The following is a 25935-nucleotide window of genomic DNA, read 5'->3' as shown; positions in this document are numbered from 1 at the left end:
ACATCTATACACTTAGGCTATTTTTATAGTGACTCAGTTCTTTAGTATTGATATGAAAGGGACACGTATGTGGATTTAACAAATATTCTCAGCAACATAAATGGACAAAGATTCACTTGACTTAATGACCTGGTATTGACGTCAATAATAAATCAAGCAAATATTAAAGTGTCTTAAGCAAGCAATAGTTTATTCCTGTAATTCATTGATGTAGAGAGGTTTGACTCCTATTCTATTCAACAAAATTCACCAAAAGGCCTCAGCCATAATCTTACAATTTCACTTTATTTGTGTGAACAACCCAAAGTTACATTTCCTCGCTCATCTCCATAAATGGAAATCAAACAAACAATTAACATGTATTCCTTTGGTCAAATACATGTGTTCAATTTGAAAGTAGTTCAGTTGGCCTTTCCCCCTACTGTTGTGGCTTGGGTGTCTCCATGGAAACGGGTGACCAAAGAGAGAGGGAGGTTCTTGTCCGAGCACTGAAGGGTGTGTGGAAGTCATCCTGGTCTCCTCCCCATCACCCGGCCATATTTAAACAGCCTGCAGCTCTCTGTCAGTCGCTTACAGAGGAGCTGGTCTTAACAAGAGAGAGCCTGAGCCTGCTACTTATGGAGAGCCTCAGCTATTGCTCATAAGACCTTTACTATTACAATAAATATCTATCTCACAAGCCTGTCTGTAAGGACACAGTGTTGGATTTGATCACATCTCATTCACAAAAGGTAAGCTTAACTTCAATATTTACCTTTTCTCAATGCTTTTAATATAAAGTTGGATTTGTGTTTATAAAAAGTATTTAACTTGTTTGCTTTTTAAAAAAAATATGTTTTGATTGCCTGTGATTTGGGTCCATTTCTGTTATCTAATGAGGATTTCCTTTTCCTTTTGCAGTTGCCAAGCCCTGTCGAAGAACTAATGTGGGTGGTGGAGAAGATCCGTGTGTCCGCGGAGAGACCCAACCTGCCTCTCCACTTAACGGAATATAGCTTCAGGATCGGAGACATGTTTGGAGAGAAAGTTGACAAACACAAGAGACTTTCCCTGTGTCCTAACGTCATCACCCCAGACACTATCCCAGAGTTCTGCATCCCTCCTAAGATCCCACCCTTACAGGAGGCGAAGGGTAAAGAGCAGAGCCGCCAGGCCCCCATCATCAGAGTGTCCCTGTTTGAGCGGGAAAGGGGGATCCCTAAGAGGGAGGCCCCAGCACAAGAGCTCATCAGTCCACACATCATCCAGGTGGAGAGTGTGGACGAGGGCCCCTATGACTGTAATGAGGAGACCACCAACGCAGACCCTCAGAGCCAGGCAGCCCTCTCCCTGCCCCACATGGCCAAAGCCCAGACCTGCTACGGCTTCTGTACCCTGCTGGAGAGCCCCCACACCAGGAGGAAGGAGTCCCTGTTCCACAATGACCCTGGGTCCTGTGGCACACCGCTGCTGCTCCCCAGGAGCAGGTCCAACACCGTCCTGTCATCCTCCCCTTCCTCCTTCAGTCTCCACACCCTGACCTCCAGACTGTCCCCCAGAGGTTATACCCTCAACAGACAGGGCACACTGGACAGCGACACCACCTCGTCAGCTGAGTCATCCCCTTTCAGCTCCCCAATGCTGAGCAGGTCCCCACCCAAGTCTTCCCTCTTCAAAACACTGAGTCATGAAAGGCTTCTCTCCAGAAACATCAGAAAGACTGTGGTGTCCAGAAACAACTCCCTGTCGACAGACGAGGGCAGCTCCACGGACAATAGCCCCAACGTCATAAGGAGGGCGTCAGAGGGGCTGGTAGAGGGCCTTCCACCAAGCTTCGGTCTGGCTCCTCCTACCATCTTCCCCACAGACTTGGTTCTGCACAAGGAAAGGGTGATGAGGGAGAGCTTGATCCCAATAGGGAAGGATGGCCTCCTGCGTCTCTCTGCAGAGTACTGTCCTGATAACCAGAGGCTGCGGGTGCGGCTCATCAGTGCTGAGGGGCTATATACTCGTTCGGTGGACCCCAAGAGTATAAACTGCAGTTTCAGCCTCTCCCTGGTGCCTGGAAAGGTCCAAAAGCAGCGTAGCACAGTCATCAGGAAGTGTCATAACCCCATCTTCAATGAGGACTTTTTCTTTGATGCTATCTCAGACCTCGGCCAACGCTCCCTGAGATTTAAAGTTGTCAATAAAATGTCCACTATGAAAAGAGACTATATTCTGGGGGATGTTGTACTTCCACTAACAAGCATTATCACTTTATAAGTTAAATAATTTGTATTAATTATTGACTTGAATTGTATTTATTTTAATTTTATTCTGTGAGTAGCGATTTTATTAAACCATTTAAAAATATCTGTTTCCATATATTTATTTTATCTAAAAGGGCAGTCTTGGAGTACATCTGTTGCAAGCAATAATGCATTTCATATGGCAACTGAATATTGAAAGTCCAATATCATCCTTTTACCAGAGCTCATATCACATCGTTCACAATATCTTGTACACCTATACATTTTTTTTTTGCATACCGGCAATAATCCCTCTTACTATCCATCCTCATTCAGAAACATGGGTGACGATCTATTTTTAGTGAACCTCTTTGTCAGCAGGGGAAGGTGTAAACATGACCATCATGTGCTAATGTGAGAGACTCGGTTTCTCTTTTTTTCCTCTAAGCCTGTAGTTTCTTACTGACCTTTGCATGGATTAGAATATCAGTGGTAACCAGGAACCTTGCTGGGCAGTGCTAATGACCAGTTCTGAAAACGCATATCCACTTACCTTGTACGAACCATATTTATCGGAAATCTATGAGTTAATCAGAAAATGAAAAACAGAAAATACCACCATCTTTTAATTGAGATGCTGCCCCCTTTTATTATTAATGTATTCTGGGATAACACGACTCTGTGAAAGCTGTAATTTTCCAGGGCACAAGCACATTGATCTTAAGTTACACTGGTCTGGAGCACATGCCATTACGATGTGCACCACCACAGCCCTCTGCCGTCTAGGCATTCAAGCAGTAGGAAAACCTGTAATGATGTTGAGTGTTTAGCACCCCCATACACTTTTTCTGCTTCCCATGCTAATTTCTCTCATGATCGTGGATGATCGTGGGTCCGATTCCCACTGGGTCCATCCATACGGATATTCTATACCCATATGAGTACATTTCTTTGGATAACGAAAAGCTAGCTGACATGGGCGAGTTGATCCGGACATTTCTGACAAGTTATAAATAATGCACTAAGGTCTGCAGTGACTGACATGACAAGAATAAAACTATTGATGCACTACCCAATTTCAAAATTACACCCTGTAAATAAGGTATTTCTGTTTTTTATTGTAATACATTTGCAATCATTTCTAAAGGTGGGGATTCAGTCCGGCTTTCAACATACTCCTGAAAGTTAAACTATTACAACTTTCAGGAGTATGTTGAAAGCCGGACTGAATCCCCACCCTTAGAAAGTTTTGCAAATGTATTACAAATAAAAAACAGAAATACCTTATTTACATAAGTATTAAGATCCTATGCTAAAATAATCAAAATTGAGCTCAGGTGCATCCTGTTTCCATTGATCATCCTTGAGATGTTTCTACAGCTTGATTGGAGTCCACCTGTAGTAAATTAAATTTGTCGGACATGATTTGGAAAGGCACACACCTGTCTATATAAGGTCCCACGGTTGACAGTGCATATCAGAGCAAAAACCAAGCCATGCGGTCGAAGGAATTGTCCGTAGAGCGCCGAGACAGGATTGTGCCGAGGCACAGTTCTGGGGAAGGGTACCAAACAATGTCTGCAGCAATATCCTATCTCGGCGCAAGAACACAGTATTCTCCATCATTCTTAAATGAAAGAAGTTTGGAACCACCAAGACTCCTCCTAGAGCTAGCCGCCAAACTGAGCAATCGGGGGAGAAGGGCCTTGGTCAGGGAGGTGACCAAGAACCCGATGGTTGCTCCTCAGTAAAAGCCACATGACAGCCCGCTTGGAGTTTGCCAAAAGGCACCTAAACGACTCTCAGACCATGAGAAACAAGATTCTCTGGTCTGATGAAACCTAGATTGAACTCTTTGGCCTGAATGCCAAGTGTCACGTCTGGAGGAAACCTGGCATCATCCCAACGGTGAAGCATGGTGGTGGCAGCATCATGCTGTGGGGATGTTTTTCAGTGGCAGGGACTGGGAGACTAGTCAGGATCAAGGAAAAGATGAGAAATCCTTGATGAAAACCTGCTCAGGACCTCAGACTAGGGGCGACGGTTCACCTTCCAACAGGACAACGACCCTAAGCACACAGCCAAGACAACACAAGAGTGGCTTCGGGACAAGTCTCTGAATGCCCTTGAGTGGCCTAAACAGAGCCTGGACTTGAACCCAATCTCTGGAGAGTCCTGAAAATAGTTGTGTAGCGACGCTCCCCATCCAACCTGACAGAGCTTGAGAGGATCTGCAGAGAAGAATGGGAGAAACTCCCCAAATACAGGTGTGCTAAGCTTGTAGCGTCATACCCAAGAATACTCAAGGCTGTAATCGCTGCCATAAAACATGTTATTCAGCTGCAACATAGAGAGCATCCTGACTGGTTGCATCACTGCCTGGTACGGTAATTGCTCGGCCTCCAAACGCAAGTCTCTACAGAGGGTAGTGAGTACGGCCCAGTACATCACTGGGGCTAAGCTGCCTGCCATCCAGGACCTCTACACCAGGCAGTGTCCGAGGAAGGCCCTAAAAATTGTCAAAGACCCCAGCCACCCCAGTCATAGACTGTTCTCTCTACTACCGCATGGCAAGCGGTACCGGAGTGCCAAGTCTAGGACAAAAAGGCTTCTTAACAGTTTTTACCCCCAAGCCATAAGACTCCTGAACAGGTAATCAAATTGCTACCTGGACTATTTTTATTGTACGCCCCCCAACCCCTCTTTTACGCTGCTGCTACTCTCTGTTTATCATATATGCACAGTCACTTTAACTATACATTCATACTACCTCAATTGGCCCGACCAACCATTGCTCCCGCACATTGGCTAACCGGGCTATCTGCATTGGGTCCCACCACCCGCAAACCACTCTTTACGCTACTGCTACTCTCTGTTTATCATATATGCATAGTCACTTTAACCATATCTACATGTATATACTACCTCAATCAGCCTGAGTAACTGGTGTCTGTATGTAGCCTTGCTACTTTTATAGCCTTGCTACTGTTTTTCACTGTCTTTTTACTGTTGTTTTTATTTCTTTACTTACCTATTGTTCTCCTAATACCTTTTTTGCACTATTGGTTAGAGCCTGTAAGTAAGCATTTCACTGTAAGGTCTACACCTGTTGTATTCAGCGCACGTGACAAATAAACTTTGATTTGATACATGTAACCAGGTCAAAAATCCCGACCTACAGTTCATGCTCCCACATAGGGAAATGGAGCCTGCGAGAAGAGCCCTGTGGCTTCAGGCTATTCAGCGTGGAAGAGTGGGAAATTGTGGGGACCTGGTGTCTTAAGTAGGCTACACGTAGCTATGTGTGTGTTAAACATTTCATCACAGGTAAGACATTTAACTCGTTTAGTATAGTCTGTTTGTGACTCTCTCACTACTTGTACCTGTATAGTCTGTTTGTGTTGTTGGTCTTGGCTAGCTTAATGTTCCAGTCGGTAGCTAGCTAGCACTCACTCATTCACATGGCTGCTATCACTGTCATGAAAAGGGGCATGAGGGAAACCCTACAATATTACATTTTTCTAGTGAGAACCCTCTGGAGCAGGCAATGTTGAAAAGTAATCTTTACACATGTACTTTTCTTAAATGCAGTTTTGTAATTGACTAAAACAAGCAGACAAGAAAATTGCTTTTGAAAATTGTTACTTTTTTTGTTGTGAGCCAATTGGGTAACCATGGGTTGTTTTGCCCACAGGCGGGTGGGGCCGTGATGTTCAATCTAATACCGACTGGGACCATGCTCTTACGGAAAACGTTTGAGGGGTTCTATTCAAAACCCTTAAACAATTCCCTCATGCAATGGATCTAACGGAGGTTCCTTTGCATAGTAGGTCTCTATGTAGTTCTACGTACTTTGGTGCAGCTACATTTTTTGGAACGCAATGCAATCGGAGCTCCGGAGCTCTGTTTGCATAGACTGTGATATCACTGTGGAGAGCCCTTTAGGTAAGGGGAAATTATTCCTTAAGGGAAGTCCTTAATGGAAACACTTAAAGATGTTCTATGCAGAAATCGCAGAAATTCGAAAAAGTTCGCCAAATTTCAGTTTATGTGACAAAAGAAACAAAGCAGAGAATGATTGTACCATCTAAACCCTTGTGAAATATTTTTTTCATAAGCAAAAATATTTTATTTTCTGCTGTTTAAAGCTGGTGTACAAAAACGAAACTAAGAACGGGAAGCATAGAAATAGGGCACACAGAACATATCTACTTCTTCTTAGACTTGCTTTCAATGAGAATGACACAAAATGTGAATTTGGTCGGGTCTCCCAAAAAATAACATAATGCCGTTTTAAAGAGCGACTGCCTTTAAAAAGCAACCAATCCCTTTGAAAACGGACCAAAGAGTATTAATATGAGTCAGAAAGATGTATTCTAGTGTCAAAAGTAACTACAAAGTGGAAATAGGATAATTTTGGTCATAAAGTCAGTCTCTTCCAAAACGGAGTTTGGAACATCCATGCGTCACTAAGGTAAACAAATTTTGAGTTAGTCCTCTTCCACCAGCTGCAGTGATTGCGGTCTATTTGACTTTGTGGCTGTGGTAACTACTGAAAACTGTGAGACAGACCTGCCCTTTGACTTTGTGGTCGTGTTATATAGTGAGAACTCTCGTTCAGCTCCAGGCATGGCTGCCAGCATTTTTTAATAAGCGAGCTAAAAAACAAGGCCAAATCAGGAAGTGTAGTCGCTTTCTGGACACAGGCCTTAAAAGCATCAACTGTCACCTTAGATATACAGTGACTTCAGAAAGTATTCATACCCCTTGACTTATTCCACATTTTGTTGTGTTTCAGGCTGAATTCCAAATTGATTAAAAAACAATTCTCACCTCACAAAATACCCCATAATGACAAAGTGAAAACGTGTTTTAGAATTTGTTTTTCATTTATTGAAAATTTAAATACAGAAATATTATATTTGGATAAGTATTACTTTGCAGAAGCACATTTGGCAGCGATTACAGCTGTGAGTCTTTCCACACCTGGATTGTGCAACATTTGCCCGTTGTTCTTTTCAAAATTATTCAAGCTCTGTCAAATTGGTTGTTGATCATTGCTTGACATCCATTTTCAGGTCTTGCCAAAGATTTTCAAGTAGATTTAAATCAAAACTGTAACCCTGCCTCTCAGGAACATTCACTGTCTTCTTGGTAAGCAACTCCAGTACAGATTTGTCCTTGTGTTTTAGGTTATTTTCCTGCTGAAAGGTGAATTAATCTCTGTGTCTGGTCGAAAGCAGACTGAACCAGGTTTTCTTGTAGTATTTTTCCTGCGCTTAGCTCCATTCCAGTTCATTTTTATCCAGAAAAACTCCCCAGTCCTTAACAATTACAAGCATACTCATAACATAATGCAGCCAACATTATGCTTGAAAATATGGAGAGTGGTACTCAGTAATGTGTTGTATTGGATTTGCCCCAAACATAACACATTTTATTCAGGACATAAAGTGAATTGCTTTGCCACATTTTTGCAATATTACTTTAGTGCCTTGTTGCAAACAGGATGCATGTTTTGGAATATTTGTATTCTGTACAGGCTTCCTTCTTTTCACTGTGTCAATTAAGTTAGTATTGTGGAGTAACTACAATGTTGTTGATGCATCCTCAGTTTTCTATCACAACCATTAAACTCTGTAACTGTTTTAAAGTCACCTTTGGCCTCATTGTGAAATCCTGAGAAATCCTGAGGAAGGAAGCCTGTATCTTTGGTGTATTGATACACCATCAAAAGTGTAATTAATAACTTCACCATGCTCAAAGGGATATTCATTGTCCGCTTAATTTTTTAAAATCCCATCTACCAATAGGTGCCCTTCTTTGAGAGGTATTGGAAAACCTCCCTGGTTTTTGTGGTTGAATCTGTGTTTGAAATTCATTACAAAACTCAGAGACCTTACAGTTATGTGTATGTATTGTTTAAAGAGATGAGGTAGTCATTCAAAAATCATGTTAACCCCTATTATTGCAAATCGAGTGAGTCCATGCAACTTATTATGTGACTTGCTAAGCACAGTTTTACGCCTGAATTTATTTAGGCTTGTCATAACAAAGGGGTTGAATCAGCTTTACATTTTTTATTAATTTGTACAAATTTAGAAAAACATTATCCCACTTTGAAATTATGGGGTATTGTGTGTAGGCCAGTGACAAATAAAATCTCAATTTAATCCATTTTAAATTCAGGCTGTAAAACAACAAAATGTGGAAAAGGTTGAGGGGTTTAAATACTTTCGGAAGGCACTGTAGCTGCTACAGTAGGTAAGCATTAAGCTGAGGGTTTTTCAGAGCCTGGGAAATAGGTGACAAAATAATTTTAGGAGAATTAAGTAACAGATCTGTCTCAAATGTATATTAAAGCAACAGAAAATATCATAGCGATGCCCTGCTCCAGGTGCATAACAGGACTGAAGTGCAGATTCACAGGGTAAATAATCAACCTGATGTTAAGGCTTGGATAGAGCTTTTAGTTCCCACAGAAGAAGAAGAAATTACTCATGAATCATCATTTACATTGCAGATTGAAGCTTGCCATGAAAACCTGCAAACTCCACCCTTGTAATTGTCCAGATAGCAATGGGTGTGTGTGTCTTCGTACCATTTTAAAACATGGGCTTTGTCGTAGGAAAGTCTCAATATCTGACACAGACATCCAATCCCCCCTCCAAACAAAATGTTTAACAATACTCGTGTGGGCTGGTTTTGTCTTTGGACCCTGTGTAGGGACAGATAATGTTGGACAGCTTTGTATCGACTGTTGACTCAGCTGTGACATGCCTTGAAATAAACCAACATTTCCTGTAATTCCCTGGGCTGACCATCAGTGATAGCTTTTTCTAAGGGATTTTCATTTGAGTAATTTATTCTAACTGAAACTAACAAGGAAGCAGTATGATTATAATTACCACAAACGGAGGTCTTTAGCTACTGCTCTAACCACATACACATTACTTCAAAACAACAAAAACAGAGTTCTATGAGAGGCAGAAGTCGGAGTGCATGTAAAGAAGCTGCAGAAGTCAGAAACCATGTAGAGCGGCAGTGGCAGGGATTTCTCTCTCTGTGTTATACCTCGGGCACTGTGAGGCTTGCTGTGCATATCATGAATGTACAGGTTATAGTACAGTCTGTTACGAGGTAAAAGTGTCTGTAACTTGTATGATTGGACATGACAATGCCACCAGCCATACTGCTCGTTCTGTGCGTGATTTCCTGCAAGACAGGAATATCAGTGTTCTGCCATGGCCAGTGAAGAGCCCGGATCTCAATCCCATTGAGCACGTCTGGAACCTGTTGGATCGGAGGGTGAGGGCTAGGGCCATACCCCCCAGAAATGTTCGGGAACTTGCAGGTGCCTTGGTGGAAGAGAGGGGTAACATCTCACAGCAAGAACTGGCAAATCTGGTGCAGACCATGAGGAGGAGATGCACTGCAGTACAGCTGGTGGCCACACCAGATACTGACTGTTACTTTTGATTTTACCCCCCCTTTGTTCAGGGACACATTATTCCATTTCTGTTAGTCACATGTCTGTGGAAATTGTTCAGTTTATGTCTCAATGGTTTACTCTTGTTATGTTCATACAAATATTTACACATGTTAAGTTTGCTGAAAATAAACACAGTTGACAGTGAGAGGATGTTTCTTTTTTTTGCTGAGTTTACTTGAAAATGTATCAATTGACCAATTTGGGATGAGTTGGACCGCAAAGTGAAGGAAAAGGAGCCAACAAGTGCTCAGCATATGTGGGAACTCCTTCAAGACTGTTGGAATAGCATTCCTCATTGAACTGGTTGAGAAAATTCCAAGAGTGTGCAAAGCTGTCATCAAGGCGAAGGGTGGCTTCTTTATATAATCTAAAATATAAAAAACCCTTTTTTGGTTACTACATGAGTCCATATGTGTTATTTCATAGTTTTGATGTCTTCACTATTATTCTACAATGTAGAAAATAGTACAAAAAATAAAGAAAAACCCTGGAATGAGTAGGTGTGTCCAAACTTTTGACTGGTACTGTAGCTATGTGGGAAATGCAGGAAGGAACAGAGAATGTTGGCGATTTACAACTCAGTTCCCAGGCCCTGTTTCTGCACATCTGCTAACTGTCACATAGATAAGAGGATGTACTTTCTATAAAAGGAGACGGCCAATCCAGTTCTTCGTTTTTTTGTAAACTGTGCACCATCAGTGGATTGTTAAACTGCTCCATTTTTACAAATCTTATAATAAAGATATTGTTTGAAAGAATCTGTAGTCTCTCTTCCTATATAACTGCTACCACAAGAACAATGGGAAAGTAATTCTGCTTTGAAAGTTGATAAATTTGTAACCTCACTTTTGAGAAAATGATCCTTGAATGTTTGGGTAAACCTACTGGATAGCTCTTCTTTGTTTACACCCATTCAGCATCGTTCACACCCTCTTAAGCCTTAGCCCCACCAACTCTCTTGTGAGGCTATCTACTAAACAACCAAAGATTTAAAGACTAAAGGCTGGTTTATACTACGTCTATTGACAGTTATCGCAGTGACATCTGTTGTCGTCCAACATCAAATTTGTCGTTGTCGTTATGAAAAAGTAGAAACACAAAATCTACAGGCTTCATGACATCAGCAGCCTGGTTGTCCAAAATAGAATAACTAGTGTATTTTAACACCAATAACCCCCCCGCCAATTGCAGAAAATCGCTTATGGTTGTGAGTGTGACGAAATAAAAGCAGGGCAATATACCAGAGAATTTTTTAACTTGTCTCATTGGCCTAAAGTTATATCCTAATTTGACTTTGGTGCAGGTCATGTTCTTCACATTACCGTCTCTGGTAAACACATACTATATCAAATAAAATCTATGTTTATTTGTCACATGCACAGGATAGAGAGGGTGTAGTGAAATGGTTACTTGCATAGTGTTTAGACATGTAGCTAGCTAGCTAGCTAAACAATGATCCATAATCCCAACTCATAATGTTACTACCCTGCCTGAATCTGCACGTAGCTAACCAACCAGTTTCAATGTTAGCTAGCTAGCATTAGGCTATAACTAGCAATGCAAATGGCTCTGAGATACGAATAATATTACTACACAGAACATACACGTACTGTTAGCTAGCAATCCAGCCAGCTAGTGTTAGTTAGCTAGCTAAGAGTACTCTTTAACTTGAAATGAAAACAACTTTCTGACAAAATTATAACGTATAATATCTGAAAATGTAGCTAGCTAGACTCTTACCCATATACATGGATGGATGCTTCTCCCTCTCTCTCACATAATGCCGTGGTTGCCCTTAGTATGAAGATGTAATCCAGAGACAGATGTTTTATACAACAGCCTTCTGTGTGTTTTCTGTGTGTTCTCTTTTCGACTCTCTTTGCACATAGAATGTTCTCCATCTCCTTAGCTATCATACTCTAATTCCACCATGGATTCCACTGATTTCAAAACTTGACCCTCCAGAAAGTGGAGAGCAACCCTTTTGCAGTACTACTACGTGATATGTTTTAAAAAAGCAGCGTTAGAAAGGATTACCTACACATACTGACCAGCTCATGTTATAGACAAGTGTGCTACATGGCAAACCAATCCGAACTCATCTCTCGGCATGTCCAGCCCAGCCATTATCTCAGCCAATCATGGCTAGCGGAAAGGTTCCTAACTTTTTCCGTTGCTAAACCAACTAGGTTCATGATTTAACAATTGTATTCGTATTTACATATGGCATACACGTTTGTTATGAAGGCACATGAAAGTTCACATGTTCCAGAAGGCATTTCTGTCAAAAAACAAATGTAGATTTTTTTTTAATAGTTTACGTTCAATTACCTCTCCTGTGAGGTAGTGAGGTGAGACATACGCCGAGTTTCCTGAAACGAGTCAGAAATACTCCTCAGTGGAGTTGTGTTTTATATTTTGTATACGTTACGTGTTGTGTTTATATTTTGGTTCAGTGTACAGTAGATGGAAAGTTACTGAAGATGGTAGCTGACTCTATGGCCACTCCTATCTGTCATATCTTTAATCTGAGCCTAGAAAAAAAGTCATTGTCCTCAGGCCTGGAGGGAAGCCTACCCAAGAGTGGTAAAACAGCCTTTACTGATTAATTGTGTTTGACCAATACAATGCTATTTCTCTGTAAACGAAATAACAACAGACTTTCAGCATGCTTATAGAGAAGGGCACTCAACATGTACTGCACTGACATAAATGACTGATGATTGGTTGAAAGAAATTGATCATAAGAAGATTGTGGGAGCTGTACTGTTAGATTTCAGTGCAGACTTTGATATTATTGACCATAACCTGTTGTTGGGAAAACTTATGCGCCATGGCTTTTCAACCTCTGCCAAATCGTGGATTCAGAACTCAGGAATCAAGATCTACATCATGCATATGCAACTATCCTCAGAAGTAGAAATGTAGGCCTACTATTTATAAACACAGCTTGTAGTTATGTAGTAAAGTAGTAAAGATATACATGTTTTTATCAAGAATGTGGTGTTTGATCCTAGGATGTTTACTGTACATTTCCAGGGCAAATGTGCAGTCAACTCTATTTGCCTCTGATTTAATGTTATTTATCTGTAGTGAAATGGAAACCGGATCGAAATGTACTAAATGTTCAAGTTGATTGTTTTTGTGCTAAAAAACACACACCAGTTCCTTCCTCTTCCTTATCTCACATGTCTATTTTAGAGCCTCACCTACTATAATAACTCTTTGAATACAAAGAGCCATACTGAGCTTTACTTTCTTATCGTAAATGCTGTTTTATCACACTTTGTTAAGCTTGCCAAAATATACACCACAAAATAATATCCCACAGGAAAAAAACAGTTCTTTGGAATTGGACATCGCAAGCAGACTGCAGTGACATATTCTGTTTCAGTTTCAGGTTTCACTTCCAAAGAGTTTGATTTTACTGGAATTCTGATCAGTTACATGGGCTACAACAAGTCAAATAAAAACAGAGGTTTAAATTCATTCACCTGTGAGGTAAGAGATGATGATAATGACAGTATTGACATTTACAGAACAAAGCACGTAACATGGCTCAGTGACGTCGGAGCTGACAGACGTGGTTATTACAGACGTGTCATAGTAGGATGTGGCTAGGATTGCCAAGAGAACATATGTTTCTGGGTTTTTTACTGTCAAGTCTTGCCAGGTCTTTGTTGAGGAGATGGGAAGAGGAATTAGTTTATTTCAATTAAATCATTAGTGTTTGCATCTATGGCCCACATACGCCTTTCTCTAGCTACATAAAATGAAATTTTACATTTGACAATAATGCATTTGTCATAATTAGTTTCCATTTACATTGAGTTCAGTAATAATGGTAAATTCTTTCTAAGTTGTTCTTAAAATGTTAGAAATGTGATCAACAACAAGCCTTTTGATTATCCTTGTGACCCCCTAGTCTTCCCTGTCACAGGGAACCGAGGTGATGTGACCCCTACACTCAACAATTAGCCAATCTTTCTGGCCACAACAACAATTAGCCAATCTTTCTGGCCACAACCCATACAAAGTAGTAAGCTCCAACCTGCTGCTCCCATTTCTCATTTTGTCCAATTCATTTGTTATATTGATGGAAGATGATTCCTCTGTCCCCGGTCTAGGATGTAGTGATACACTCAACTGACCTTCACAGCATCAAACAAAGACAACGTAATCTCTTGCTGACTTTGATCTCCCATGCCCATGAGTAGTACTGTGGTAACTGAACCAGATTTGAACCCCAAACAGATTTAAATCCAATTCAATGAGTGTTAAATAAATACAAAATCACTGATGGAAAGGATGACATTCAATCACACTGATATAACTGTTACTGTGAGTTAGTGGTGGGCCCGCTGTTTATTACATTTACATTTTAGTCATTTAGCAGACGCTCTTATCCAGAGCAACTTACAGTAGTGAATGCATACATTTCATACGTTTTTTTCCCATACTGGTCCTCTGTGGGAATCGAACCCACAACCGTGGCGTTGCAAACACCATGCTCTACCAACTGAGCCACACGGGACCACATGGTACAGTCAGACTACATCAAGGTTGCCAAAGTCAATCCATGTGCCCAGACTCAGGGTAATTCATTGGAAGTAATCACCGGTGTATAAAAACTACAGCTGCATCAAGGTCCTGTGTCACTTCATGTGAGCTGAAACATGATCAGTCATGCAGAGTGGCCATCGGAGACCGGGCCATGTCACTGTACAATGTCAGCGTGAGGACCTACAGTGTGCCAGCCCGCAGTGATGCTAATTTGTGGGGACTCTCCAATAATCTACATCTGTTGGGACAAGAGATGGCTTGTGTGGTCTTTGAATAAGGATTTTGCTATAGAGCCTGGTTGTTGGGTTGAGATTATGTTCTATGAGTGGTGTTGAGTAGATTGAAGCCAGGGATGATGATTTATTGACTTATTTTGACTGGGAATCAGGATGTTCCTCTTTTAGGTTTATGACTGCCTGTGATTACACAGACAAATGTAGAGGTGAATCCAGGCCCTGCAGTGCCTAGATCCACTCCTATTCCCCAGGCGCTCTCTTTTGATGACTTCTATAACCGTAATAGCCTTGGTTTCATGCATGTTAACATTAGAAGCCTCCTCCCTAAGTTTGTTTTATTCACTGCTTTAGCACACTCTGCAAACCCGGATGTCCTAGCCATGTCTGAATCCTGGCTTAGGAAGACCACCAAAAACTCTGAAATCTTCATCCCTAACTACAACATGTTCAGACAAGATAGAACGGCCAAAGGGGGCGGTGTTGCAATCTACTGCAGAGATAGCCTACAGACTTCTGTCCTACTATCCAGGTCTGTACCCAAACAATTTGAAATTCTACTTTTAAAAATCCACCTCTCTAAAAACAAGTTTCTCACTGTTGCCGCCTGCTATAGACCACCCTCTGCCCCCAGCTGTGCTCTGGACACCATATGTGAACTGATTGCCCCCCATCTATCTTCAGAGCTCGTGCTGCTAGGTGACCTAAACTGGGACATGCTTAACACCCCAGCCATCCTACAATCTAAGCTTGATGCCCTCAATCTCACACAAATTATCAATGAACCTACCAGGTACCACCCCAAAGCCGTAAACACGGGCACCCTCATAGATATCATCCTAACCAACTTGCCCTCTAAATACACCTCTGCTGTTTTTAACCAAGATCTCAGCGATCACTGCCTCATTGCCTGCATCCGTAATGGGGCAGCGGTCAAACGACCCCCACTCATCACAGACAAACGCTTCCTGAAACACTTCAGCGAGCAAGCCTTTCTAATCGACCTGGCCCGGGTATCCTGGAAGGATATTGACCTCATCCCGTCAGTAGAGGATGCCTGGTTATTTAAAAAAATGCCTTCCTCACCATCTTAAATAAGCATGCCCCATTCAAGAAATATAGAACCAGGAACAGATATAGCCCTTGGTTCTCTCCAGACCTGACTGCCCTTAACCAACACAAAAACATCCAGTGGCGTTCTGCATTAGCATAGAACAGCCCCCGCGATATGAAACTTTTCAGGGAAGTTTAAACCAATACAAACAGGCAGTTAGAAAAGCCAAGGCTAGCTTTTTCAAGCAGGAAAATTCAAAAAAGTTCTGGGACACTGTAAAGTCCATGGAGAATAAGAACACCTCCTCCCAGCTGCCCACTGCACTGAGGATAGGAAACTCTGTCACCACCGATAAATCCACTATAATTCAGAATTTCAAGAAGCATTTTTCTACGGCTGGCCTTGCTTTCCACCTGGCTACGCCTACCCCGGTCAGCAGCACTGCACCCCCCACAGCTATTCGCCCAAGCCTTCTCAATTTCTCCTTCTCCCAAATCCAGTCAGCTAATGTTCTGAAAGAGCTGCAATATCTGGACCCCTACAAATCAGCCGGGCTAGACAATCTGGAACCTTTCTTTCTAAAATGATCTGCCGAAATTGTTGCAACCCCTATTACTAGCCTGTTCAACCTCTCTTTCGTGTCGTCTGAGATTCCCAAAGATTGGAAAGCAGCTGCGGTCATCCTTCTCTTCAAAGGGGGGGGGACACTCTTGACCCAAACTACTAAAGACCTATATCTATCCTACCCTGCCTTTTTAAGGTCTTCGAAAGCCAAGTCAACAAACAGATTACTGACCATTTTGAATCCCACCGCACCTTCTCCGCTATGCAATCTGGTTTCAGAGCTGGTCATGGGTGCACCTCAGCCACGCTCAAGGTCCTAAACGATATCGTAACCGCCATCGATAAGAAACAATACTGTGCTGCCGTATTCATTGACGTGGCCAAGACTTTCGACTCTGTCAATCACCACATCCTCATCGGCAGACTCAATAGCCTTGGTTTCTCAAATGATTGCCTCGCCTGGTTCACCAACTACTTCTCTGATAGAGTTCAGTGTGTCAAATCGGATGGCCTGTTGTCCGGGCCTCTGGCAGTCTCTATGGGGGTGCCACAGGGTTCAATTCTTGGGCCAACTCTTGTTCTCTGTATACATCAATGATGTCGCTCTTGCTGCTGGTGAGTCTCTGATCCACCTCTATGCAGACGATGCCATTCTGTATACTTCTGGCCCTTCTTTGGACACTGTGTTAACTACCCTCCAGACGTGCTTCAATGCCATACAACTCTCCTTCCGTGGCCTCCAACTGCTCTTAAATGCAAGTAAAACTAAATGCATGCTCTTCAACCGATCGCTGCCCGCACCTGCCCGCCTGTCCAGCATCACTACTCTGGATGGTTCTGACTTAGAATATGTGGACAACTACAAATACCTAGGTGTCTGGTTAGACTGTAAACTCTCCTTCCAGACTCACATCAAACATCTCCAATCCAATGTTAAATCTAGAATTGGCTTCCTATTTTGCAACAAAGCATCCTGCACTCATGCTGCCAAACATACCCTCGTAAAACTGACTATCCTACCTATCCTCGACTTCGGCGATGTAATTTACAAAATAGCCTCCAATACCTTACTCAATAAACTGGATGCAGTCTATCACAGTGCCATCCGTTTTGTCACCAAAGCCCCATATACTACCCACCACTGCGACTTGTACGTCTCGTTGGCTGGCCCTCATTTCATACTCGTCGCCAAACCTACTGGCTCCAGGTCATCTACAAGACCCTGCTAGGTAAAGTCCCCCCTTATCTCACCTCACTGAACACCATAGCAGCACCCACCTGTAGCACGCGCTCCAGCAGATATAACTCTCTGGTCACGCCCAAAGCCAATTCCTCCTTTGGCCGTCTCTCCTTCCAGTTCTCTGCTGCCAATGACTGGAACGATCCATAAAAATCTCTGAAACTGGAAACACATATCTCCCTCACTAGCTTTAAGCACCAGCTGTCAGAGCAGCTCACATATCACTGTACCTGTACATAGCCCATTCTAATTTAGCCCAAACAACTACCTCTTCCCCTACTGTATTTATTTATTTTGCTCCTTTGCACCCCATTATTTCTATTTCTACTTTGCACGTTCTTCCACTACATATCTACCATTCCAGTGTTTTACTTGCTATATTGTATTTACTTTGCCACCATGGACTTTTTTTGCCTTTACCTCCCTTATCTCACCTCATTTGCTCACATTGTATATAAACTTATTTTTCTACTGTATTATTGACTGTATGTTTGTTTTACTCCATGTGTAACTCTGTGTTGTTGTATGTGTCAAACTGCTTTGCTTTATCTTGGCCAGGTCGCAATTGTAAATGAGAACATGTTCTCAACTTGCCTACCTGGTTAAATAAAGGTGAAATAAAAAACAAAAAAAAAACAAAGCAAATGCACTAAACGTACCCTCATGTTAATTGTGTAACGATCGTCGTCGGGTGATGAGGAAGCGGACCAAAGCGCAGCTGGGAGCGAACACATGTTTATTCTTCACATTTAAATAAACACATACACAAAACCAAGAAAAATGCCGATACGTTAACTGCTCAAACACAAAGAGGCAACACCCCACAAACAGCGTGGGGGAAAAAGAAACTTAAATGTGATTCCAATCAGAGACAACTAGCGACAGCTGTCTCTGATTGGGAATCGACAGAACCCAACATAGAAATAACCCACATAGAGCTAACACAAGGCTATAACGCAAACATAGAAAACAAACCAAGGAAAAATACCCAACATGACACACCCTGACCAAAATACCCGAGTTCACCTAGTCAGGGCGTGACAGTACCCCCCCCCAAACGGTGCGTACTCCCGGCGCACCAAACTTAAGTCTATTAGGGGGGGACCCGGGTGGGCGCCTCACCCTCGGTGGAGGCTCTGGCCCCGGGCGTGTTCTTTCCCCCGCCTCCACCTTAGCCCTACCCCTCTGGCCCGGACTGGACCACTGTTGAGCGGCATGCTCAGGCTCCAGAGCGGAGCCGGTCGACCGGAACAGGATTGGGCACCGGTGGACCGGACACGGGCCGTGCCGGACTGGGAACACGCACCAACTGGCTTGGTGCGGGCAGCAGGAACGGGCCGGGCCGGACTGGGAACACGCACCACTGGCTTGGTGTGGGGAGCAGGAACGGGCCGGGCCGGACTGGGGACACGCACCACTGACTTGGTGCGGGGAGCAGGGACGGGCCGGACAGGACTGTGGACACGCACCGTGGGCTTGGTGCGGGGAGCAGGGACGGGCCGGACAGGACTGTGGACACGCACCGTGGGCTTGGTGCGGGGAACAGGAACGGGCCGGACCAGACTGGGGACACGCACCACTGACTTGGTGCGGGGAGCAGGGACGGGCCGGACAGGACTGTGGACACGCACCGTGGGCTTGGTGCGGGGAGCAGGGATGGGCCGGACAGGACTGTGGACACGCACCGTGGGCTTGGTGCGGGGAACAGGAACGGGCCGGACCGGACTGGGGACACGCACCACTGACTTGGTGCGGGGAGCAGGGACGGGCCGGACAGGACTGTGGACACGCACCGTGGGCTTGGTGCGGGGTGCAGGGACGGGCCGGACAGGACTGTGGACATGCACCGTGGGCTTGGTGCGGGGAACAGGAACGGGCCGGACAGGACTGGGGACACGCACCACTGACCTGGTGCGGGGAGCAGGGACGGGCCTGGCTAGACTGGGAACACGCACCACTGGCTTGGTGCAGGGAGCAGGAACGGGCCGGGCCGGACTGGGGACACGCACCACTGGCTTGGTGCGGGGAGCAGGGACGGGCCGGACAGGACTGTGGACATGCACTGTGGACTTGGTGCGGGGAGCAGGGACGGGCCAGACAGGACTGTGAACACGCACTGGTGAACTGAAGCGTGGAGCCGGTTTAGCCACTCGTCCTGGCTGGACGAGTGGCTAAAGAGGAGCCTCTGTCTTCCACTGGTTACCTGTATTAATGGCAAACAGTTTGGGTCTAGAGTGTCACCCCCTTTGACCGCGGCAGCTTTCCAATATTTAGGGATCTCGGAAGATACGAAAGAGAGGTTGAACAGACTGGTAATAGGGGTTGCAACAATGGCCGCGGATATTTTTAGAAAGAGAGGGTCCAGGTTGTTGTTTTGCCCATCTGATTTGTACGGGTCCAGGTTTTGCAGCTCTTTCAGAACATCTGCTATCTGGATTTGGGTGAAGGAGAAGCTAGGGAGGCTTGGGCAAGTAGATGCGGGGGGTGCGGAGCTGTTGGCCCGGGTTGGGGTAGCAAGGAGGAAATCATGGCCAGCCGTAGAGAAATACTTATTGAAATTCTCGATAATCGTGGATTTATCGGTGGTGACAGTATTACCTAGCCTCAGTGCAGTGGGTAGCTGGGAGGAGATGCTCTTATTCTCCATGGACTTTATAGTGTCCCACAACTTTTTGGAGTTAGAGCTACATAATACAAATTTCTGTTTGAAAAAGCTAGCCTTTGCTTTCCTGGATGACTGCGTGTATTGGTTCCTGACTTCCCTGAAAAGTTGCATATCGCGGGGACTATTCAATTCTAGTGCAGTACACCACAGGATGTTTTTGTGCTGGTCGAGGGCAGTCAGGTCTGGAGTGAACCAAGGGCTATATCCGTTCTTAGTTCAAACATTTTTTGAAAGGGGCATGCTTATTTAAGATGGTGAGGAAATTACTTTTAAAGAGCGACCAGGCATCCTCGACTGACGGTATGAGGTCAAAATCCTTCCAGGATACCTGGGCCAGGTCGATTAGAAAGGCCTACTCTCAGAAGTGATTTAGGGAGCATTTGACAGTGATGAGAGGTGGTCGTTTGACTGCGGACCCATAGCGTATGCAGGCAATTAGGCAGTAATTGCTGAGATCCTGATTGAAAACAGCAGAGGTGTATTTGGAGGGCAAGTTGGTCAGGATAATATCTATGAGGGTGCCCATGTTTACGGATTTAGGGTTGTACCTGGTGGGTTCGTTGATAATTTGTATGAGATTGAGGGCTTCTAGCTTAGATTGTAGGACTGCCGGGGTGTTAAGCATATCCCAGTTTAGGTCACCTAACAGAACCAACTCTGAAGATAGATGGGGGGCAATCAATTCACATATGGTATCCAGGACACAGCTGGAATCTGAGGGGGGTCTATAACAGGCGGCAACAGTGAGAGACTTATTTCTGGAGAGATTCATTTTTTAAATTAGAAGCTCGAACTGTTTGGGCATAGACCTGGAAAGTATGACAGAACTTTGCAGGCTTTCTCTGCAGTAGATTGCAACTGCTTCCCCTTTGGCAGTTCTATCTTGACGGAAAATGTTGTAGTTGGGGATGGAAATCTCTGAATGTTTGGTGGCCTTCCTAAACCAGGATTCAGACACGGCAAGGACATCAGGGTTGGCGGAGTGTGCTAAAGCAGTGAGTAAAACAAACTTAGGAAGGAGGCTATATGGTATCTTGATCAATAAAGACACTACAAACAAACCAAGATCCTAACAACAGCTTAGAAGATGGACAGAACAATTGGAGTATAAGAATAAACATCCTCGTGTGAAATAATAAAGGGTAATGGTTTTACTGTTTGCTTTAGGTCACAGCTGATTAGATGTTCCAACAGTAGTATTATAATAACCACAAACTAAACATTCTCATTGGACTAACACTGAGGTCTTTAGCTACTGCTCTAACCACGTACACATTACTTAAAAAACAACAAAAGCAGAACTCTATCAGAGGCAGAAGTCGGAGTGCATGTAAAAAAGCTGCAGTAGCCAAAGTCAGAAGCCATGTAAAGGTGGGGGCAGGGGCAGAGGCAGGGATTTCTCTCTCTGTGTTACACCTCGGGCACCGTGAGGCTTGCTGTGCATATCATGAATGTAAAAGTGCATTAGGGGAAGAGCAGGGTTTAGACTCCAGTGTCTCAAAATGAAAGGCCGCTGTTGTGTGTACGGCAGTTGCCTGGTTACCTAGGTGTTCCTCTCTTCTTTAGGCACAATATGGAAATCACTGCAGGGTCTTGTGCAGCTGATGCAAGCAATGATTGCATTTATCGTCCATCTCAAATCAGTCTGAAAATGTTTGGTTGCATGGACATGCCTCATTAAGGTTATATGCCAGATACCATTGTCTTTTGGTAACTTAAGGTCTAACTTGCAATTACAAGTATATAGCCTACAAGCAAATTGAAAAACTATGAACCTATGCCACCAACTAAGGACTACATTAGAATTATCTGACACACAAAAGCATCCATGAGCTTCCTTTTGTCAGAGCAGACCACACATACAATTGAAGTCGGAAGTTTACATACACTTAGGTTGGAGTCATTAAAACTCGTTTTTCAACCATTCCACAAATTTCTTGTTAACAAACTATAGTTTTGGCAAGTCGGTTAGAACATCTACTTTGATCATGACACAAGTCATTTTTCCAACACTTGTTTACAGACAGATTATTTCACTTATAAGTCACTGTAACACAAATCCAGTGGGTCAGAAGTTTACATACACTAAGTTGACTGTGCCTTTCAACAGCTTGGAAAATTCCAGAAAATGAGTCATGGCTTTAGAAGCTTCTGATAGGCTAATTGACATCATGAGTCAATTGGAGGTGTACCTGTGGATGGACTTCAAAGCCTACCTTCAAACTCAGTGCCTCTTTGCTTGACATCATGGGAAAATCAAAAGAAATCAGCCAAGTCCTCAGAAAAAAAATTGTAGACCTCCACAAGTCTGGTTCATCCTTGGGAGCAATTTCTAAACGCCTGAAGGTACCACGTTCATCTGTACAAACAATAGTACACAAGTATAAACACCATGGGACCACGCAGCTGTCATACCGCTCAGGAAGGAGACGCATTCTGTCTCCTAGAGATGAACATACTTTGGCGCGAAAAGTGCAAATCCATTCCAGAACAACAGCCAAGGACCTTGTGAAGATGCTGGAGGAAACAGGTGCAAAAGTATCTATATCCACAGTAACATGAGTCCTATATTGACATAACCTGAAAGGCCGCTCAGCAAGGAAGAAGCCACTGCTCCAATAATGCCATAAAAAATCCAGACTACGGTTTGCAACTGCACATGGTGACAAAGATCGTACTTTTTGGAGAAATGTCCTCTGGTCTCATGAAACAAAAATAGAACTGTTTGGCCATAATGACCATCATTATGTTTGGAGGAAAAAGGGGGAGGCTTGCAAGCCGAAGAACACCATCCCAACCGTGAAGCACGAAGGTGGCAGCATCATGTTGTGGGAGTGCTTTGCTGTAGGAGGGACTGGTGCACTTCACAAAATAGATGGCATCATGAGGGAGGAAAATTATGTGGATATATTGAAGCAACTTCTCAAGACATCAGTCAGGAAGTTAAAGCTTGGTTGCAATGACCCCAAGAATACTTCCAAAGTTGTGGCAAAATGGCTTAAGGACAACAAATTCAAGGTATTGGAGCGGCCATCACAAAGCCCTGACCTCAATCCTATAGAAAATGTGTGGTAGAATTAAAAAACATGTGCGAGCAAGGAGGCCTACAAACCTGACTCAGTTACAACAGCTCTGTCAGGAGGAATGGGCAAAAATTCACCCAACTTATTGTGGGAAGCTTGTGGAAGGCTACCCGAAACGTTTGACCCAAGTTAAACAATTTAAAGGCAATGCTACCAAATACTAATTGAGTGTATGTAAACTTCTGTTCCACTGGGAGTGTGATGAAAGAAATAAAAGCTGAAATAAATAATTCTCTCTACTATTATTCTGACATTTCACATTCTTAAAATAAAGTGCTGATCCTAACTGACCTAAGACAGGGAATTTTTACTAGGATTAAATGTCAGGAATTGTAAAAAACTGAGTTTAAATGTATTTGGCTAAGGTGTATGTAAACTTCCGACTTCAACTGTATAACGCAGGAAGGAAAATGAAAGTAGATGAAATGGAAATTATACTTTTTGGAAGGCAACCGAACCTAGTCTTCTGTATGAAATGACGTGTTGAGTACAGAAATAAATCTAGACAAGGAAGAAGAAATGGTCTACCATTTATTTAAATACAAATAGCACAGGCTGTTACAAGGTAAACGTGTCTGTAACCTGAATGGTTGATCTGGGTTTGGGAGGTGTGTTCCATACCAAAGCTGCTTAGCAACCCCTCTGTTGTAATCACAATGTCTGTAATCTACTGTAACAAAAATACATTGTGTCTTGATCAATAAAGACACTGCAAACAAACCTAGATTTAACCAACAGCTTAGTAGATGAACAGAATAATTGGAGTATAAGAATAAACATCAATAAGTGTGAAAGAATAAAGGGTAATGGTTTACTGTTTGCTTGATAAGATGTTCCATCCATATCACGGCATATGCCATTAATAAAAGTTAGATTTTCTAAAACTGGCAAATATGCATGACAATCATGTTTCTGGGTATTCCACATCTAAGTATTCCTGTCCTGTATTAATGATGCAGCAGTGAATATAGATGAGATTGAGGCAGTGGCACATGTACTAATGTGTCTCCCTTGGATATCTACTCAGTTTTATGACATCATGTTTAACCTGCTCCACTCAAATGGGACCGACTCAGGAATCAAGAGGTACATCATGCATATGCAACTATCCTCAGAAATAGGAATATTCCTACTATTTATAAACACAGCTTGTTGTTATGTAGTAACATAGTAAGGACTTTTTTAGGGGTTCCGCTTTAAATAACATGCAGCTTATAAAGGTTTAATAAAGCCTTCATGAACACAATATAAATGTGTCACAAATCATCTAAAACCATATGTCATGCTCTATAAAGGGTTCATAAATGTGGCATAACTGTGTGACATAACCACCATGTCAAATATGACATAAACCTGTGTTTTATAAAAGGTGGCATCGGCACAGCTTAATAAAGGCTTTATAAATCATTATAAATTTAGGCTTCACAAAGAATTTAGAACCTTGTCATGCATCTTGGTAGAGCATTGCAATGCCAGGATAGTGGGTTCGATTCCCAGGACCACACATATGAACAAATGGATGCACGCATGACTGTAAGTCACTTTGGATAAAAGTGTCTGCTAAATTGTACATTTTATACTATATTAATCTTAAACATTTCTAGGATGGCCCAACCTCTTTCCCTCTTGGGGACGGAATTTCCCCCAAAATGCTGTGCTGTAGGATGACACACACTCTAAAGTGCAGACATGCACAACAAAAAACATTCAAGTTTTATAGAAAAATAAAAAACGATTTTCTGTGTTCACAAACACATCAGGGGACGACTTTTGAGGACTGGGAAAAATCGAAGAAACATACATTTTTGAGTGTAGTTGCCCTTTATTTCAGTGTGCATGCCATGCAATGTTGTTTGGTTAACAGTGTTTCTGTAGCGCAGTAGTCGCACATGTGAAATGCCCACTTGTTCACAACTGGTGCACCACTAGGCAGTGAAAAAACGAGTAAGGGAACCTTTATTTCTTGTAATTTAAATGAGTTTGTTTTAGTTAAGTGTTAGATTAAATAGCTACCGCAATTGGTATTTTAAATAATTTCGGTAACTTCACAGAAATTGCTAGCTAGATACAAATCAAATTGAGTTCCCCATGTCCGCTTTTAGAGTATTTCTGGCACAGCACAGAATTGCCCTTATCCAGATGGTATGACAAAGGCATCCTGACTGGTTGCATCACCGCCTGGTACGGCAACTGCTTGGCCTCCGACCGCAAGGCACTACAGAGGGTAGTGCGTACAGCCCAGTATATCACTGGGGCCAAGCTTCCTGCCATCCAGGACCTCTATACCAGGCGATGTCAGAGGAAGGCCCTAAAAATTGCCAAATACTCCAGCCACCTAAGTCATAGACTGTTCTCTCTGTCCTCTCTGCTACCAAAAGGCTCCTCAACAGCTTCTACCCCCAAGCCATAAGACTGCTGAACAGTTAATAAAACGGCTACCCGGGCTATTTGCATTGACCCCCCTTATTTTAATATTATGTATTCTTACTTTCTGCAATGACTCTCTTGCACAGGCACTCAATGGACTGTAACTACACTCTCACACATACTACACTGACACTCAATCACACACACACACACAAAATGCATATTGATGCCACACACACAGCACATTTACCTAGTGTTCATGAAGGCTTTATGAAACCTTTATAAGCTGAACATTATTTAAAAAAGGGCCAGATAAAAAAAAATAACCATGAACTTGGTGTTTGATCCTAGGACCTTGATATTCAATTTCTCTGGAAATGGACACCGGATCAAAATATACTTAATGTTCAAGTAGATTGTTTTCATAACAAAAACACACACTAGTTCCTTCCTCTTCCTTATCT

At 43.0% G+C, this 25935-nt stretch overlaps 1 protein-coding gene across 1 annotated transcript; it reads left to right on the top strand.

Annotated features, from left to right (window-relative positions):
• The first annotated feature begins 428 nt into the window (after positions 1-428).
• LOC115151310 (C2 calcium-dependent domain-containing protein 4C) lies at positions 429-2328 on the top strand. Its single transcript, XM_029695248.1, has 2 exons — positions 429-731; positions 901-2328. The coding sequence occupies exon 2, from the start codon at positions 925-927 to the stop codon at positions 2242-2244; it is 1320 nt and encodes a 439-aa protein (XP_029551108.1). The 5' UTR covers positions 429-731; positions 901-924; the 3' UTR covers positions 2245-2328.
• The last annotated feature ends 23607 nt before the right edge of the window (positions 2329-25935 follow it).

Source organism: Salmo trutta, chromosome 17, assembly GCF_901001165.1.
Source record: "Salmo trutta chromosome 17, fSalTru1.1, whole genome shotgun sequence".
Classification (NCBI taxonomy): domain Eukaryota; kingdom Metazoa; phylum Chordata; class Actinopteri; order Salmoniformes; family Salmonidae; genus Salmo; species Salmo trutta.
Note: the sequence above shows the minus strand (reverse complement) of the source record. Positions and strands in the feature narration are given on the sequence as shown.

Bases quoted from the DNA above. Each gene is read 5' to 3' on its own strand.
- LOC115151310 (XM_029695248.1), top strand. From the start codon at position 925: ATGTGGGTGGTGGAGAAGATCCGTGTGTCCGCGGAGAGACCCAACCTG.